Source organism: Cyphomyrmex costatus, unplaced genomic scaffold (genome assembly GCF_001594065.2).
Source record: "Cyphomyrmex costatus isolate MS0001 unplaced genomic scaffold, Ccosl1.0 scaffold63, whole genome shotgun sequence".
NCBI lineage: Eukaryota > Metazoa > Arthropoda > Insecta > Hymenoptera > Formicidae > Cyphomyrmex > Cyphomyrmex costatus.
The window spans coordinates 946-14624 of NW_017280189.1; the positions used below are offsets into that span (position 1 = coordinate 946).

At 32.1% G+C, this 13679-nt stretch overlaps 2 protein-coding genes across 3 annotated transcripts; both read left to right on the forward strand.

The window, feature by feature from the left end:
* Positions 1 to 1310: 1310 nt before the first annotated feature.
* Positions 1311 to 5862, forward strand: Coq9 (ubiquinone biosynthesis protein COQ9, mitochondrial). 2 transcript variants are annotated; one of them, XM_018547318.1, is made up of 6 exons: positions 1311 to 1504; positions 1628 to 1745; positions 4471 to 4662; positions 5066 to 5409; positions 5500 to 5718; positions 5809 to 5862. In XM_018547318.1, exons 2-6 carry the CDS (start codon positions 1694 to 1696, stop codon positions 5833 to 5835), a joined length of 834 nt encoding a protein of 277 aa, XP_018402820.1. In that variant the 5' UTR covers positions 1311 to 1504; positions 1628 to 1693; the 3' UTR covers positions 5836 to 5862. The 2 variants fall into 2 exon arrangements, with proteins under 2 accessions (XP_018402820.1, XP_018402819.1); XM_018547317.1 differs by having other exon boundaries at positions 1311 to 1745.
* On the forward strand, positions 2429 to 4198 carry LOC108779810 (glomulin). The gene has a single exon (XM_018547316.1). The coding sequence runs from the start codon at positions 2429 to 2431 to the stop codon at positions 4196 to 4198; it is 1770 nt and encodes a 589-aa protein (XP_018402818.1).
* Positions 5863 to 13679: the final 7817 nt, after the last annotated feature.

A 13679-nucleotide genomic window follows, 5' to 3' on the forward strand; every position in this document is an offset into this window, starting at 1 on the left:
TTTTCAATCATTTTAATGTCATTTTGACTTTATTGTGACTTCCTGTTCTAATTGCGTATATATATGCTATACATACAATATTGCTGTACAATTAATTAATAATAATATATTTTGTGGGTATATTTAATTGCAAAATATAGTGTTAAGAAGTAAATGTGCATCATATATGTTTAATTTTTATTTCATTTTCTCTTTCAAATGCGTCTCGTTTTTCACTGTGAGTATTAAAAATCTATATAGTGTAAACGAGAACTATTGATTTTTAGTATTCGCTGTGAATAATGGAATAAATTAAGATAATTTTATAAAAGTTACTTGTGAGTACGCGTATTAAATGTTCAAATGTGCAAATTTAGGACATTGTTAGAACATAAATTAGAAAGAGAGAAAAGGTTATAAACAGAGAGCGGGGCCTATCACGAAAACCGAATATGGTGAAAATGTCAGAATTCGAACGCCTCACTTTTCGACAAGTCTTTCGATGGCGAAAGAGTGAGATTGAGTTGCGAAAGCCAATAGGAAGCAAGATTACCATTGACGTGATTTTATAAAGCAGTCAACATGGCAAATATAACGATGTGTGCTATTGTCGAAGAAGAAGAAGAAAGAGTACGCAATTCAACATTATCGGACATATACTTTAAAAGCATTTCTTTTTGAGCAGTGGTGACATTCATCTTGAACAAATATATTTCTGTAATAAATAATAACATTCAGTCAAGTTCTAAAATATATTTATTTATGAATAAATGTATATTACTTTGTAAAAGCTAATGAAACAGTATAGTTTTATAGAGGTTATATTTATTTTAAGGCTGAATAAATTTTCAGGATATCTTGATATTTTTAAAATAGTCTCTCATATTTTTAAAATAGACTATTGTATGCAATTTGGGAATTGTATTTGTAATATGTACATCTATTTAATTTTATTATTATAAAATATCAAAATTTACATTAATATAAACATATAAGACCGAATTCAATGAATGCGGTACACACATATCACTTACCCATTCGTAGCGATGTGTAAAACTGTAAAATTCGACATAACTAGTATAGTTATTTCGCATTTTCACCCGTGAGCTACGTGATTCGGTGAGAATTCTCACGTGAGATCAAAGTGTGAAAATGTGAAATGTGAACCGAAAATTCGTGATAGGCCCCCAGAAGTGAGATAGAATACAGTGCCCTGATTGGTTACGCGCCTCGATCGCGCATGTGCAGTTCATTTTTAGCTACGGTAACATCAAAGGTGCCGACAGAGAGTTGCGCTCTTAGAACATATAGTAGGTTGCGTTACTGTATATACTGTGGTTCGATCTCCTTCCATCTCCTTCTCTCTTACTTCGTTGACATCACAGCATACAAGTATGACACATACATATGACACACATCTTGAAGTTGGCGTATCTCTTACTTGAGGATCTCTATATAAAACCTGCGTATCGACAGTATAACGATACCGAATTGTCGTTACAAGTTACAGAATAGGCCCACTGAGGTAAAAACAAGGGCGATATTTTTAATTCATCGATTGATCAATCGCATGATGGGCAGATGCAACATCAATGGATGATTTAAAAAATTCACCCTGAGTCTCACGAAATTCTAATCATATCTCAAGATTCTCAAGAAGATGCATAGTTTGCCGGAATGTTCTTAGCAATAGGAGTTTGAGATACTCGGTGATATGGCGATGTTTAATTCGTTTCGCTTGACACGGAGCAAATTTGCAGCTATCGGTAAGCGAATCATTAGCGATGCTCTGGAGCCGAATAATAACTTTCGTCCCACGCTTATTGTTCCGCTTTTGCCTATTTCCATCAATGCAGATTAACTTTAATCTCGGTTCAATTTGCTCTTCGTCTTTTTCTAATTCTAAAAATTAGAAAAATATTAACAGTAAGTTAAACCGAGATTAAAGTTAATCGGAATTGGTGAATGTGGCTCTTTGTCTTTCATTACTATCTACGAAACCTTTTTTTAAAGAATTTTTATCTTTGTGAATTTTCGGTCGACTACTCGCTCTCGATCAAATCTAATTTTCGTTAGACTCTGTTTTGTGCAATCTGTTTTCGAATTGAGAGTAGGAGGATGCGTCACATTTCGTGTAACCTAACCTAGGGTTTTTCGCGAAGATATAACCTTGCAAAGACGCGTTTTCAAGAGAGATTTGTGCTCGATGTTCTTTTCAGTTTCCTTTTCTCAAGACCGAAAATAAGGAATACATGTGTTTGCGTATTTCTTCGATGAAAAATCTTGCAAACAAGTGATTAACAATAATAAAAGAGGAATTACTTGAGATCAACATAAGAAGGTATAAATATACATACATATAGAAGATAATAGAAATACTTTTTTCAAAGAATAATTTTATCTGCATGTAATATTTTTACATGTTTCTGTCATTGGCAGCTTTATCAAGATGACAGAAGAGTTCATTAGCCGAGTCACAGATCTTCTGAATGAATGTAAAACTACAGAAGCTATACAGCTTTTGAAAAAAGATAACCTTATGACTGAAAATAGTTTATGTGATATCATGTCTGTCATTGTTCCAAATCTCACGAGTCCTGTGTTACAACATCACAAAGCTATGTTCGATTGCTGTTTAAATGTATTGACGTGCTTAATTGAGAATTGTGAGCCTGCGATAGCTATAATAGAGTTCCCAAGATATTTAAAGCAGGCGAGTGACCATATGAATTTTTGTACCATTTTGGGTGCAATACAGACTTGCTTGATACAGGTAAGAAACAAGAATAAAACCATTGATTGGTACTTTGATGCAATCAAGATATACCTTGAGGATTTACCACTGCCAGATGAAGTTGATGATCCAGAAGCAGCTATTGACAGAATTATAAATACATATAAGGCCATCATAGTATTTCTAAAACCATTGGTGCAAGAGGCAGTAGATATCAGTTCTAAGCAGGAAAAAGGATCTTTACTTGGAAATCATCTTTTGAGTTTTTTTATTTTTCTTTGTGGAAAACCCTTTTGCCGTTTGAGCAAATACATCAGTGAAGAAATAACATATAAAGAAATCGTGGATAACATAGTAACACAAGCACTTTATCTCACTGGGGATATATTATATTTTTTAGATACTGTTAGAAAACGTCAAAAAGAATCTATTCATGTTAAAACGTTACACAAATATCTAAAAACAAATATTAAATCTTCTTTATGTTCTACAATTTTAGATTGGAGCCAAAACATATCTAATATGGCTTATGCTAATTTTTACTTTTATGTAATTACTCAAGAAAACTATTGGGTAAATGCACCACAAATATATAATTCATATTATATTCTTGAAACATGTGCATACTTTTTCAAAATACTACTTAGCGAAGATTATTCAATCTCCACTGGATTAATTTTCATGGAAAATGTTATAAAACGCATTTCACTTCGTTCGTTAGATTCTGAGGTGTTGAGTCTGGAAATATACATAGAATTGTTTCAACCAATCATCAAAGTGATGATTTACTCTAATAATGATGAGCAACGAAAGAAGGCAGTATGCGTTTTCCAAGACTATATTGAGATATTTAATATGGAAGCTAGATATATCATTATATCGTATTTATATGAGGTTGTCGAACATTCTGGCCTGTTAAGTTTTATCATTGGCATATTTAAATCTTCTATCATTGAATGTCTTAATTCAACTCCACAAAATCCTCAATTTCTTAGAAAAAATATGGAATTGTTATTGAAAAAGATTTGCAATCTACCTCATGGAAGTTCGTCTGACATAGTGGAAATATCAGATGAAATCATTACTGTGCTGAACTTGCTGAGATTTTTGTTCATCAGAGATAAGAACAATGAGACAGGTATTTGGAATATGACAGATATGCTGAAAAATAATTATCTGAATCCGTTAAGAGAAGGTATAGCCTTGTGCAGAGCACATTGGAGAGTGAAGAAAAAAGATTTGGAGCAACAGAAAAAGGATTTAGCTAAAGAGCAAGATTATAGCAAGCTAATGAAGGCTTATATGGAAGTTACATTAACTGTTGGTGGCGAACAATTACCAGTTATGCCGCTTCACGAAAAGATTTCTGTCTGTTATCAAGTGATAAATGGTTTAGATGTAATGGAAAGTATTCTTATACGAGTTAATGAATGTATAGATATGACTAAAAAATTTGTGGAAAAATCTGATGAATGTACTACCTGAGTAGAAATAAAATCAATTATGAAAATGTTATACTATCATAAAATTGTAATTATTTAAAAAATCGTAAAATTGTAATTATTTAAATTTAATAAAAATTTTTCTAAGTAATGTGTATTGTGTATTAATATCAAATTTTTGATAAAAATTAAATTAAAATGGAATTAATTTATATTAATATTTATACTAACAATTCTTATATTTTATTCTTATATAATATATATTTAGTGTAGGTATATCTTATTAGATAATTTTAAAAGTATTGATTTTATTAGGTTTTAGATGTTTATGGACTTCTAGGGCTTTGTTGACTGATCAATTTGAAAGTGATAATAGAAAAGCGGAACCACAACAATCTCATGAAGAGAATGATGAGGAATATGAAAAATATATTAAAATAAAAATACTTGGTGCTTCTTTAAAATTTGTTCCTGACATGGGATGGAGCAAACAGACTATTAGTGCTGGTAATTTAAATCATTATTTTTTATATTCTATTCTTTCTGTTTTATAATTAATTTTTCTATTATCGTGATTTGCCAAGACGCGTTATATTTACATATAAATTAAATAAAATAATTAACTACATACGCAGTATATAAAATTCACACATAATTATAATAAGCAATGTGATCCAGTTTTGACCGTTATTTGCTTCCTTCTTCTTGTTTGTGTTTATTACTTGTACGGTCCTAGAAAGATTTTAAATAAAATAATATATGTAGTCTTTCTGAACAACGCGCCGAACAAGCATCTAAGATCCAGCTTGACTGTTATAGGCTTCGAATTCGTATTAGTTATGTTGTTATATTGACGGTTCTTTAAAATTTAATATTAAATAAAATAGTGTAATCAAGTATGATGTCAAAGGTGCTGAATCAATTGGATATCCGGGTGTGATACATGGACTGTTTCCAAACGGTAGCGCAGCTTTAGTGGGATATTTTTACTCTATGTGTAATCGGGAATTAAATGAAATACTAGAAAGAGAAGCATTAACCATCAAAGCGGATTTCTCAAGTCCGCAGAAGGCGCCAGAACAGCAAGTTCGTGACGCCATAGAAACACGATTGAGAATGGTGATTCCCTATAAAAAAACTTGGCCACAAGCAATGGCTATTATGTCTCTTTCACCGAACGTACCAACTGCTTTAGCAAATTTATTAACTTTAGTCGATGATATTTGCTATTACACCGGAGATAGATCGGTTGATGTAAGTCGTATCACTAATATTTATCTGTTAGTATAAGAAAGATATTGTTCGGATATATTGTTTAAAAAGAGAGTACATTACTTTGATTAGATTAACTGGTATACCAGGAGAATGATTCTAGCGAGTATTTATAAAGCCACTGAATTGTACATGTTGCAAGATACAAGTGAAGACCACAAAGAAACATGGTTGTTCCTAGAGAGACGACTACAGGATATTTTGCAAATACAAACCATGCTTTCTAGCTCAATCAAGCCAGATGAAGTTTTAAATCGTATTAGAGAGACAGCTTTTGCTGTTTTTATAACGGTAGATTAATTCTAGTTGATTATAATTAAAATTATGAGCCATTTTTGAGATATATTGTGTATATAATTATATTGTGTGTGTGTGTTTTAGGCCCGTAATATACTTGGATTGCGTTAATGGAAGAAGAAATAAATTAATAAGAGATTTTAAGAAAAGTGAAACATTCTGTAAATGTTTTCAAATAAATAAAATAAAAATTTTTTAATTAGAATTAAACCCTTCGCACAATAAGAGAAATATTAAGAAAAAGAATAAATATTGAATATAAGGAATAGAGAAATTAAATATAACATATTATAAATGCATATAAGATATGACATATACATATGTCTTATACAGGGAATGGAAAGTTACTTTTTAAAAATAACTAGTTACAGTTACTCGTTACCGAGTAAAAAATGTAACTAGTTACAGTTACAGTTATCGCTTTTTAAAAGTAACTCGTTACAGTTACCGTTACTTGAAAAATAACTTTTCGTTACTTTTCCGTTACTTTTTTAAAATCAATTTAAAAATGTACTTTTGCATTTTTTTTTTTTATATGTAATACTGCGACAAATATATAGTTTTTTTTAAAAAAAAAAAAAAACAATGTAGAATGGCTCAAATAATAAATTAAATAAAAGTAAAATGAGAAGGGTTACGAGCCAAAAATGAAACAGTTTATTTCCGATAAGAACGACGATGACAATGTAATTAAATGTATAAATATATATTAGAACAATACATAGATAAAACAAGATAAAAACAAACGACGTTTCGACACTTATTGTCATCGTCTTTTAAACTGTTTCGCTTTTGGGTTCATAGCCCTTCTCATTTTACTATTATTTAATTTATTTTTTAATTTTTTTTAAACACAATTTTGTAATTCTAAAACCTGTAAAATATGCAGCAAACTGAAATATTTGTATGTCCTATGTATTACATAGAAGATAGAAGTGTAAAATAATTACTGAATCATAACGGCCGAATGTCTAAGGGCTTTCAAGTCATATTGATAAGCGCTAAATAGCATGTATCCAATCGAACCGTGTTCAATCGTGTGCAAAGTAACGACAAAAGTAACTGTAAATTTCGTTACCGTTACCCAAAAAATGTAACTCGTTACCGTTACAGTTACCAAAAAAAGAAAGTAACGCAGTTACCAGTAAAGTTACCAAAAAAGTAACTTGTAACTGTAACTTCGTTACAAGTAACGAGTTACTTCCATTCCCTGGTCTTATATTTTATTTTTATCTATTGTGTGTTATGTTTAAGTCTATTCGTATTTTCTTATATATATATGTATATATATAAGAAATTATATATAAGCAACTAAGATCCAGCTAGACTGTTATAGACTTCGTATTCATATTAGTTATGTTGTTACATTGACACGGTCTTTAAAATTTAATATTGTTTAAAAATAATGAAAAAGAAAAAGAGCTACGAGCCAAAAAATTCGTTAAAATATACAATTGTTTGTAAATAAAAATTGTCATTTGGTTAAAATTACGTCGTTTAATTAGAAAAACAAGAAATAAATAACAGACGTTTCGACCTCTATTAGGTCATTATCAATGTTACAAAGATCGCAAGTTTTTAACAAATGTTCAAAATGATAGAATTATAAAATTTCAAAATATAAAAAATATAAGTTGGGGGGGGTGGGAGGGTAATACATATATTACTTTGAATAAATATATTGCGAAGAATATTACTACGTCCACTCGCCATCAGAGGTCTATAGATATTCGCAAAAATTCTCGCAAGTGCTTGGATACGCGTATATCTGTATATATAGATTCTTGATCTAATAACTTAAACAGGCGTCTAAGGTAGGCTTCCACTACAATACCTTACTGATGAGTCCAGTAGTGGAAGCTGGGACGAAACGCCATAATTACGTGATATTCTTCGCAATATATTAGATTATAATTTAAAGATTTTAACGATATTATTGGCTCATTGCCCTCTTTCTCTATATTATTTGTTTTTAAAAAAACATATTGAGCCTTATCTCAATGTACATTTTTAAAAAATATAAGAAAATAATAAACTAATAGAAAAAAAAATAAGGATTCGTTATATAAAAATAAACAATACGAAGTCAAGGGCGATATAAGTCGATAAAGATTTTTGTTCAATAATAAAACATATAATTAATAACTACTTTCGAATAATTAATTTCATAGACATTAACATAACGCTAATTCGCTTTCAAACAAATAAATACAATAATATAAATAAATAAATATAAATAAGTTATAAGTTTCGGCTCTCGGATTGAGCCCTCCTCAGACATATTAAAAAGCGATGGACAAAATTAATCGATAAAAAAGATTACTCGTGTAGTTTCCATTGATCCTGTGAGTCTTCATAGAGAATTAATTACAAACGATTGAAAAGTCGTATGTATAACAATAGTTGCTTTCCATTTACACACAAGTGAAACTGAGTCTGAAGTGAACTGAGTATGAAATACTCAGATTAATGACGTCATTACTTGCTTATTTTGGTAAAATTAACAAATAACAACACAGGTTTATGATCTCATTTTTAAAGTGAGTCTACGAGACTCAATAAAGCTCACGGTCTCGATCTTGTGCAGTTTGCAAATAAAATCTCAGTTGAATCTCACTTCTCAGAATACAAAAGGAACGCGCATTCAACTGAGTTATGACGTTACAAGTGAGAATTATCTGAGAATCGGAATAAATGGAAAGCAACTATTATCTCTGAAATGATGGTAAAAACTTTCTTTATAAATGTTAAACAAATTATGTCAAAATTTCTAAAAGAAAACTCACCAGGAAAAGCAAACAAATTAAATCAGTAATAATGGTAATTCTGTGTGTCAGCATAATTACAGTAATATCCGTCAGTCAAATAAAATACAATAAGAAACAAATAATTAACAAACGTTTGCACATTGTGGACATTGCGTAAGACGATTAATAACGTTGGAGAATCAGACGTAGACTGAGCAAGACCAACAATTATCGATATTAGAAAGTCAAACTTTATTTACAATGGGTACATAAGCCTTATGAAGGCCTTCAGTTCTGTTTGCAAATCGAGACTATTTTTCTGTTTTTTAATATTAAGCATTTAAGGCTCCTGAATACCGGCGACAGCCATGTTGGAATTGTGACGTCATAGGCGAGAAAAACACATTAATTTTTCTTGCGTCCTATTTTTTAATAAAGACAATTTGAATAAATTTAAAAGGCGAGATCGCTCAAAAACACTTGTGAAAATTGGCGGAAACTGTCCTTTCCTCCTCTGATAGTCAGTAAATGGTCGTAAAAGGCACGTAAAGTGAGCCTATTTTCGGGCAGAATCAGTTTAACAGCTGATGAAACGAGTGAAATATACGCTTTTACGTATAAAATTTCACGATAACTGCAGTTTCCGGCAATTTTTAGGACTTTCACGAGTACGAGGGAAGTCACATTTTCACAAATAAGCAAATATTGACGAAATGGCACGCAAGAAAAATTTTGTCGTCAAAACATCACTTTTTCACGCCTATTAGTTCAGACTTTTACCATGGCAAGGCGCTATACACACACACAAGCATGAACCCATGCCTGTGCCCATGCTGTGCACTCCCCTTCTACCCGAAAATGAGCACACGGACATGAGCTTGCAATTGTGTGTATAACCAGTAACGTACTACCAGTTTTGCTAGCCACCGACTAATTCGGTGTCGCTACCCATCTACACGGAGTTCTTGACTGAGTATTCAGGAACCTTTATTAAACATGGACAGACGAGCAAACAATTGAAAACTAGAATCATAGAACATCGTAATCACATTAGACATAAAAGGCCTTCTACAATAAGCCATTACCTAAGTTTTAAGTATTAAGTCATAAGAAATTGACCACTCACAGTCGATATTCTTCTCACATTCGATTGTGATTGATCAATTTCTTATGACTTAATACTTAAAACTTAGGTAATGACTTATTGTAGAAGGCCTATAAGGGTTGGATTATACTAGCCGTAATCTGTTAATTTATGCCGTAATCTGTAAAAATTGACCAATTATAATCGATTATTCCCCTCTCATTCGACTGTGATTGGTCAATTTTTACAGATTGCGGTATAAGTTAACAAATTACGGCCAGTATAAATCAACCCTAATGCATCTGTCCGTTCTGTTATAACTGAGCATAGACTTAATTATAATCATGATTTTCAATGGGATAACATAAAAATTTTAGATGAAGAGCCTTGTTATAGGTCACGTTCAGCAGACTCAACTGGGGTGCGTTCAGAATGAAAATTTTTCGTCCGGACAAGGGTGTCTACAGGTAATGTGACGTCACACACTTGGACGTTTTCATTCTGAACGAACAGGACGAATCTATAGCAGTGTTACTAGTGGGGCCGCGTTTTCTCTCTCTCTCTTTCTCTCTCGCTCCCATGGATGCATTTAGAATGAACCAATGAACGCCCGGACGACAACTTTTTCCTAAAAGCGTTCGATTTGATCGGATGTTTCGTCCAGACGTTTCACCCAGATCGTTCAGAATGGGTTTAGAAAAACACCCAGACTACAACTTTTCGCCGCACTCGAGACTGCGGCGAATTTCACCCGACATGCACAGAGAAGCCCTATTTATGCCTACGCAACCTATAAGAACCATATGATGATATGATTTGAGGTTATTATTATGTCTCACGCCATTTTAGCACCGAGACACTTCCGTATTTAACCGTGATAAATAGAATAACATAAATTATAAAGAATAAATGGTAATTATTTAGATTAGGGGACACCTCACCGATGACCTTGACCTTGATATATGCTGTCAAGGTCATGATTCTGAGTAACTTTGCCTTAACAACTAGGCGGCGGACTCTTATAATTTTTGAAATATTAAGCGTTAAAGTTATTTTTAACAGTAGTGAAACCGGTAAATCTTTAGATCAGGGGACTCTCCACAATGACCTTGACCTTGACATATGTTCTCAAGGATACGACCCTGAGTAACCTCCAACAGGTTTTAGCCATCCCTCGTCCTTCATTAAAAAGTTATTAACAATCATAGTTTTAAAATTAACATATGATATATAATACATGTATGATATTAAGGACGTTCACTGGCTACAATCGTAGTCAAAAGTTTACTGCTCGCTCGCTGCTCGGTGCATAGCACTAGTGACCCTCTAATAAGAGTCTGGCCACCTTCTCCCCGGTTTGTGATTGGTCCGACATTTATCATCCATTCCCGCAAATTTCTTTAAATTTATAAACTGTAAAAATTAATAAATTCGTAAAAATTAAAGTAGAATCAATTACAATTTTTATTTTTATTATTATTTAACTTATATTAACATTATTAAATATTTTCTATAAAAACTTTTATGTAAAAAAAACGTTGCAATATGTCTTTCATAAAATAAAAACAACAATTAAGTAAGTATTATAAATAGATTGAAAATATAAAAATTAATATATTAAGAATATATAAAATTTATAAAAATATTACAAGATTAAGAAACTTTAATAAAAATTAAATTTAAATACAAATAATACAATTAATGCTTTAAAATTCTTAACAAAAAATACTTAGGTAGCACCAATAGGGAATAAATAAAGTAGTATATTTATGTAGAAAAAAATATTTCATGCATATTTCATATTATTTATGTATATTAAATATACAGTATTTATATTTAATAAAAATGTTTTTGTAATTATTATATTTAACATATATAACAAAAACATATATTCCTTTAACGCATAATAAAAATAATATAAATAATAATATTAATCATAATAATATAATAATATTAATAATAATAATAATAATAATAATTAATAATAATAAATAATAATAATAATATAATAATAATATAATAATAATATAATAATATAATAATATAATATAATAATAATATATAATATAATAATATAATAATATAATATAATAATATAATAATATTAATCATAATGATTCTTCTTCTTCTTCGAATATTAATGGTCCTGGTCTTAAAAATGATACGATGCATGAGGCGAGACGAAACAGAAACAGAAACTATGAAGTTTGTAGAGCTACAATCAGCTACAACTTACAGCGCCACTAGAATGAGATAGCATGATTTTTTCTCTCTCGCACAATTTCGACGAATAATGGCGGACTTCACGTGTCCAGACTCTTATTAGAGGGTCACTACATAGCACATGTCTCTCCCCACTCTGCTTCTCATGCCAATACTTTATCTGCTGAGTGTACTCACGCCAAGCAAACGGGGTTCGATGCTACTTCCACCATGCTTCAACTTATTGCACTGTGGGCACAGGGCAGAGAAAAAAAACAGGCCTAAAGCCGTAATCACACTAGCGATTGCGCGATTGTGATTGACGATTGAGGATTATTTCTCAACAAATCGGAACAAAACAATCGGTGACTGCTTTGCTCTGATTGGTTGAGAAATAATCCTCAATCGTCAATCACAATCGCGTAATCGCTAGTGTGATTACGGCTTAAAGCCCATGACATATATAGTATCTTTCCTTTTAAAAGACATACTCGACACAAACATCATTCTATCTTTATCATTCGTTGAATATCAAAAAGGATAGAACGACATTTGTGTCGAGTGTGTCCTCTAAAAGGAAAGCATACATAGAAAAACCTAAGGCCGTAAACGTAATCAGTAAGCGAATTGACCAATCATAGTTGAGAACGTAAGCGGCGGCTGCTTACGTTCTCAACTGTGATTGGTCAATTCGCTTACTGATTACGTTTACGGCCCTACGTTTTTCTATGTGTCATGGGCTTAAGCCTATGAACGTAAGGCCGTAAGACGTAATCAGTAAGGAAATCGTAATATTGGATTTGCTACCGGCCTTACGGTCTCTACTGTGATTGGCCAATTCGCTTACTGATTACGTTTTACGGTCTTAAGTTTTTGTATGTGCCATGGGCTTTAAGAGCCCCAACACACACTTTTGCATAATGCCTAGTTCACACTAGGCGCGATGAGCGATGCGCGGGGAGCGATAACCAATAAGAACTCTTCTTTACATCGTCGTGTGAGCTAAAGCAAAGCTTTTATTGGTTATCGCTCATCGTTCATCGTCCATCGCATCTAGTGTGAACTAGGCATAACGCATAAAGCATGTGCATAAGGAATTTCATTGGCCCATTTTCTTATGCATGAGTCAATGGACCAATCAAATTCTTTATGTATATGGTTTATGCGTTATGCAAAAGTCTGTGCTTCCCGCTAAATTCTTTATGTATATGGTTTATGCGTTATGCAAAAGTCTGTGCTCCCCGCTTAATAGATCGAGCCGGAGGGTGCCGTCACATGCGGCGTAAAGGTGCTTTTTCATGCGCAGCACGCTGCAGCAGCAATTTGTTACTATTGGTTAAGAATTTTATGTAAGCTAGATGACGCACTTCCGGCGCAAAATACATTTTGCCGCAGTTCGTTAAAGTTGAACCGAACGAACAGCAAGCAGCAAGCGGCAAAATCGAGGCAATATTATTTATTGCAATAAATATTAGGAAAATAAACGAAGAATAGCTTCGGATAAGGTACGAATGTTTGTAAATTAGATCATTTTATACTTTACACTTTACTCTTTAATTTGTGGTAAAGTATAAAATGATCTAATTTACAAACATGTATCCGTACCTTATCCGAAGCTATTTTTCGTATATTTTCCTAATATTTATTGCAATAAATAATATTTTCATAATGAAACGACGGACATATTGTACGCTTTTTCGATTTTGCCGCTTGCTGTTCATTCGGTTCAACTTCAACGAACTGCGGCAAAATGTATTTTGCGCCGGAAGTGCGTCATCTAGCTTACATACAATTCTTAACCAATAGTAACGAATTGCTGCTGCAGCGTGCTGCGTATGAAAAAGTACACCCACGGTAATTAATTCTGTCCCTCGGAAATTTTCACAAAATGAAAAGTGACCTCCTTTCTATATTAATTGTCA